General features: G+C 32.1%; 1 protein-coding gene across 2 annotated transcripts in view; it reads right to left on the bottom strand.

Moving 5' to 3' along the window:
- Positions 1-453: 453 nt before the first annotated feature.
- The window catches only part of sff (BRSK family serine/threonine-protein kinase sugar-free frosting), a 46344-nt gene continuing 40160 nt past the window's right edge, over positions 454-6637 (bottom strand). The window contains exons 9-14 of one of the 2 annotated variants that reach the window (XM_076399471.1): positions 3889-4022; positions 3477-3833; positions 3256-3422; positions 3011-3194; positions 886-1049; positions 454-831 (exon numbers count right to left, since the gene is read on the bottom strand). In XM_076399471.1, the coding sequence (XP_076255586.1) occupies positions 604-831; positions 886-1049; positions 3011-3194; positions 3256-3422; positions 3477-3833; positions 3889-4022 (1234 nt within the window). In that variant the 3' untranslated portion in view covers positions 454-603. Of the gene's footprint in view, positions 1050-3010; positions 3195-3255; positions 3423-3476; positions 3834-3888; positions 4023-6637 lie in introns of both variants that reach the window. The other variant, XM_076399470.1, reaches the window with a different exon arrangement.

Genomic DNA, 6637 nt, shown 5'->3' with positions numbered 1-6637 from the left:
AATATAGCCTATTTTGAGTGTTATAATATTTAAAGTAAATTTACAATATAATACTGCAAAACGTATTACTTTAATAACTAATCCAAAATAAAACGGCAATAATTCAGTTTAAAAAGGATATATAGAATGGCATTTACTATATATATTGGCATATGTTTATCTCCTTTGATTCAAGAATTTTTTAAGAATGATATTTTATTGGATTAATTATAATTTGTTTTCACTTTATTTGCATTTTGCATATTATAATGTAAATTAGTAATACTTTGTCCAGGCCTTCATCACAAGATGTATTGAAACATCAAAATTATTTAACTAAAATGAGCCCTTCAATCAATTACTAAGCCAGAGAAAATATATTTTTTAATAATATAATACATCCTCTAGTAATATCCACATTAAGTAGTGTTAGTTATTTGCACATAATTTTCCCCACCAAACTAAAGGACGCGGTTATTTTGTCCCACCCTCGAACCAACTACGAAGCAGCGATCTCGGACCAACAAAACCGGCACACCGTAATACTTGGCCATACCAAAGATATAGTGCAGAACTGTAGCGCTTATACAACAGCCATAGACTGGCCACCAGTCCCGCCCAATATTACGCAATAGAACTGCCGGACATGGTGGTCATACACGTTTTTTCGCAGGAATCGGTGTTTTCCGAGTTGGAACGTACCGCCTTTGGTGTACCGGGCGGGTTCTGTTCACAATTGTCCGTGTTATTATTCGTGGAAGCGCGTCGTGACACTTCCCTGGAGGCAGTGCGAACATCGAATACACTGCACTCACTCTCCAAATCACTACCTTCAAGTTGCAGAACATTTACCTGAAACCAAATGGGATAAAACGATTTGAAGGCAAACTCATTCAATTTGGTTACTTGTCTGGTATTTAAATAAAGTTCACTGGAGTCCGAGCCACAAGACGAGCTCTCGGAAAGATCAGTGGTAAATTTTCTCTGGGCTCGAGGACTTGGTGGAGGTCTTCTGGTACAAACTTGAGCTTGTATATGTTCACATACGCGACGAAATCGTCGTATATTGCCTATAAATAACATTTAATATTTTTGAGTTATAAAGATCGAGTATTATATAGGGGGTTAACTTAAATAGGCGAAGTTAGGAAATTGTTTCGCGTGGTCCCACCACCGTGCCAGTCTCTGAGATCACTTTTTCGATGCGTTTGATTGTGTGCGTTTGTTTGTTTGGTGTGCCTGACGTAGAGTACAATCAGCATTTTTCGTTTTCAAATTCGAATTTGTGTTACTTAATTATAATCACTATTATTTGATTTCTCTTCAGTTCCAAAAATGTTCTGTATCTAGTGTATGTACGAAAATAAAAAATGAAACGTCGTTTTCTTTGGAAATGATCAAGCCAAACAGCCCAAATTAACTAGATTAAGCATGTGTGTGTGAATTAGCATTATTTTTATCTAGTATACAATTATTTAAATAGAGCATTTGTGTATATATATATATATATATATATATATATATACAATAGAAAAAATCATGAAAATATTACCCGAGTTTAATCTCAAAATGTGTCCAGATGAGGCGATAGCAAATTACATTGAAGGTAAATGTGACTATGAAAGTTTAGTGCAAAACCATTCAATATATATAGTACCAAATTTTATTACACTTTACTTAATTTACTTCCTGAAATATTCATTCTTCAACAAGATGTTTTAAAAAAGAAACTTAATGCTGTTTTTATTTGCATTCAATAATACATTAATACCACATAAAATAATACAATCCGTAGACCAAGTTGAGACTGATTTTATAGACTAGATAGTATCTCATGATTGTTTTATTACATTGTTAATAGATCTTTAAGCTGTGTTTTTGATTAAACTCCCCGATTTTACCATAAAAAGAGCACATCAGTAATTTTGAGATATATCGCACATTTTAATTTTTTGTTCCCGTACTTTAAAATGTTACTTTTTGGTATGTTTCGTTCATTTTGACATATATCATACAATTTAATCCTTTTAATTATTCGATCCACAATTTTCACAATAAAATTTTATTAAAATAATTACAACTTTCCCCAAAGCACTTTATGTGTGTTGAACAAGTAAATAAAATGTTAACAGACACAGACTTAGTCTACTTTTAGTATGAGTGAATAACAAAGATAGGAACTTTAATACATCTTATTGAAATTGATAACACCAAAGAACTATGATAAAAAGGAAATGGTGCCATAGACAGTTCTATTTATATTTGCCAGGAGACATGTTGTGCTCTCAATTAAGATGCAGATTACATTTGGGTTTTATTTCAGATGAAGTCATACAACGCGATATTCCTCTAGAACCAATAACGAGTATAATGCAACGTGTTTGTGTGAAGTACTTCAAAAGAGTGTCAGTATATCCCAATATACTCGCTTGTCAGCTAATATATATATATCTATGACGTAAGGAGTTAGTCACGTGATCCATATGAAATTTTTCTTTACAGATGTCTGTAATGGTCATTTAAAATAACCAATGAAATGAAACCAAATTGCGTTTTCAGCGCCTTCTCTGCTAAGACCACACAAAACAATTCCTAATTATATGTATTACGTTATATGTAACACTCTATATGCTACTCTATAGTTATAGAAAATGTATAATTTAATTATTTAAAACTTTTATACCCGATATAATCCATGATTCTAAAAACATCATTAATACAAAAATGTTTAAAAAAATTGAATTAAAAGGTTATATGAAAAATGGATAAAAGATTGAACATTATACACTTTTATAGCAGAGTTATCATTCAAAAATACTGTACTATATACGTATTATTAGAGATATGCAACTTTAAAGCCATACATTAAGAAAAAATTTAATTAAAATTTCCCCAACCTAAATCTAAATTTTTAGTTTTAACTAATTTTCGGTTACTATTTTAGGGAAAAATCCAATTATTTTTACATTATATTTCAATTAATTTATAATAATATAACAATTATTACAATAGTAATCAAAATGTATCTTACCTGAAAGCAATGTAAATGTAATCGCATAAAGGTGTTCTTTAACGTTTTCTGTTTGTTTCGTTATAATAGAAATGTCAACCTGAAATCGCACGTGCCTTTGAAACATAGCAGGACCAGTTGTGCCCCTTTTATACTCAACCCTGAATGACATGGGACTTGATACTGAATGACTCAGTTCGGCTATCTAAATAAGACATATGAAATGAGAAATTTGTATACATAATTATTTCCTAATATTTCCTTACTGATAAAAAGGCATGTATTAAATCGGCCTTAACTGTAGCTAATGGCTTTCCTTTAACTAATATGGTAAAAGTCTCATCCTTTTCAGTAGTCATCAAACTGCCAAACCAAGATTTTTTCGTTAATTCGGGAGACGATTCTGGTGTTAAATGAACTTCTTCTGATGACGCTAAAATAAATGTATAATTATATCGTAGTCTTACAATTACTTACGGAGTCTTACTTTGTAGTTTTCTTCTATGAAATCTTGGAGAACCCAGAAAACTATTTTTAATTGTTGTTAGCCTAGATCTCCAATGGTGACTAGTAGTACTTAAGTGAGGTGACCCCGGGGGAGTCATTGGGGTCAAAATATTAGGACCTGTGGCCAAACTGCTTGTATCACTCTCCGGCGAAGTTAACGAGGATGTTACGGACGCTCCACCACTGCTGTTTGCTCGATGATGAGTGGGAGTAGAGGGAGGGGGTGTGACAGTAACGTGAGTGTTGGTCGTTACGTGGGCGGAGGCACGATGCGCTGGCGTAACAGATGAATGATGGGACGGCGTTGAACGCTGGCTTACCGGAGAAGACATTCCGGCTATTAAAGTTTAAAAATTTTGTTAAACTGTCTGAAGCAAACTTTGCATACTTACAGTGCGTGTTAGTAGGAGTTATGGTATTATTGAACATAACAGGGCTAGATGCACCTGAAGATCTGGTGGGCGAATGTACACTGAGGCTACTATGGGTACTTCCTGTTGATGGACTTCTTCTAGCATGATGACGCCTATAACATATTATATAATATTATAAAATGTTATGTGAGACTACGTTATTAGAGTTACGTTATGAGATAGCTACCGCCATATTGCTTTCATAATAATTTTATACATATTTTAAATTAAAATTGTTTGGCCAACTATGCTTGATCAGTTTAAGAATAATTTCAACATATCAAACATATTAAAATGTTACTTCCGTAGAAATAAAATTAGAAGTCTGGAAAACAAGCCACATATTATATATTATATTATGTCAATATGTTTTATGTTTTTTAATTCGACATAATTCCCTTCAAGGGTGATACACTGTCGATGCCATTTTTGTAGTACGATTTGTCCTTTGCTTCAAAATAACCCTCAATTTCGGTGATCACCTCTTCATTCGACAAAAATTTCTTCTCAGCGAGCATTCTTTTGAGCCGATGCTGATACCCAAGTTTCAATAGCCAAAAGCAACCTAAACTATTCCCGATATTGAACAACATAGTGTTGGCCATTCGTATGGTTATCCAAACTAGGTCAAGTCCAAGTAACTCAGTTTCACAATTTATCGACTACCTAAGTTAGGCGCAAAACTGAGTAATCCACTTTTGATCATTCATTGACTGCCAAGATAGGATCGCGGCTAGGTAATCCAACTTTAGCCACTCTGAAAGCCACTTAGGAAGAAGCCACCACGGGGATATCTTGACCTAGATATAATATCATGTATTGGGTACGCATGTGTTAGTTCCCTGTGTTATTGAGAGTGCAGAAAGAATTGACAATTCTGAAAACATATATTCAATTTGTTTGTTTTAGAAACTCTAATTCACATAGGCCCATTTGTCTCGAATATTAACAATGCAGGTTACCAAACCAGAAAAATGCAACAAACTATATTAACAAATTAATTTCAAAATAATTTAGATTTTAATAAATAAAAAAAACAACTCATGCTCTTCCTAACAAAATTGATATAACTTAAACGCTTCAAATCTGTAACCTAGGATAAAAACTTCATTTAACTGAAAATATATATTATATTAATACTATCTTCGGCTCATTTAAATGTTTCTAAACTTGAATTAAGTTACAGTAAAAGTTACATTTATTTAAATAATGTTTTTAATTTGTCTTTTATAAGTTTAATACTTCAATTTGAATCTTCGAATCTTGAACAATTGGTTTTAATAGCCTGATTATTTAACGCCAACATATAAAATATTACCATATCCATTTGATTGATTCCGAATCATAACAAATGGCAGTAATTTAAATTTGAAAGATTTTATTCAAATCCTTGATTGTTTCAAAATAACACTTAAAAGTTTCTTTTGGTTCGATTTAAATAATGACTTAATTGGAAAACAATATTTCGCTAAATTTAGTCTGTTAAATACGGTTAAATTTCATGTTAGTAATTATATTAATTATAATTTAATTAGAAGAGTAAAAATAAAGTATTCAAAGCCTGACTATTATTTACTGATGAAATATTAAAAAAAACTAAGCTTTCGAATATTTATGATGGTATATCTTTTGAAGCTTTCATTGCGCTGCAACACAACTAACCGCGTTATACAAATACGTATTGTTAATTATTAACATTTTAGGAATATGTGTTTGCGAATATATTCAATATATCTATAATCAATAATAAATCTAGAGCATACAATAATCTTCACCAATTCCACTATTTATTACCTATTTGATGTTATTTTCAGAGCATTGGAAATAAATTTAAACATATTTTTCATTTGTAACGGTACCCTACTCAGCAGCTGTTTTCGCATATCGTACTTATCGAAACTACGTGACATTATGTCTCCGTGTTTTCATATTGTTTACCATAAATAATCTTTTGTTCCTTAACATCTACTAAATTAGTGTTACTAACTTATAACATGTTATATATACTTTTACTTTATTTCATACACGCGTATTGCTGCTAATTTTCTCTATTAAGTAATAAATAATTATATAAACTTAACAAAAAATTCCACCTAACCACTAGTCCCATAAACACGAACGCGTGGCTACTAGGGCCTAAAATGATAAGTAGGAATACAGGAAATTTGGAAACATTTGAGAATACGCAAGAGCATGGAATCGGTGAAGATTACTATATGCTTAAATCTGGTCAGTAGTAGTCGGCTAACTTTCATCGTGTTCGGACGTGTATTCCTTCTTTCACTAGTGATTTCGCAGTGTAAAAAAAGCACAAAATCGGCAGTCCATTCCGCATACTTAACTTCAATATCATGTAATCATATCACACAAAAAAAAACCTATAAAAGAATAGATCAACATGTTCTAAACCTAAATGGCCAAGCTGATAAAATTAGCTGGTTGAAAAGTACAGAAACAGATAATAAAGAAGATATTTCCCGAGTGGTTTACAACAAAATGTGTTGTCCAGCAGCCACTCAGGAAAAGTCATTTACATGAGGAATGGATGATACTTTATTTTTTCAGAGCATTTTTGGTCTCTCCTTTGCATCCGCTTGTTATTTAAATGTAAATAAGTTACTCTGAACACCCCGAATAATTTCCCGAGACAAGCGACTTTGTCCAGAAATGATCATAATTTTCACAAATAATGGTTTTCACCCATGCAAATGCCCATAGCGTAGCATAA

The sequence above is a fragment of the Rhynchophorus ferrugineus genome, unplaced genomic scaffold (assembly GCF_030347505.1).
Source record: "Rhynchophorus ferrugineus isolate W39M unplaced genomic scaffold, kcgeb_rfMv2 rfM3, whole genome shotgun sequence".
In the NCBI taxonomy this organism is placed as follows: domain Eukaryota; kingdom Metazoa; phylum Arthropoda; class Insecta; order Coleoptera; family Curculionidae; genus Rhynchophorus; species Rhynchophorus ferrugineus.
The sequence above is the reverse complement of the archived record's forward strand: the minus strand, read 5'-3'. Positions and strand labels throughout refer to the sequence as shown.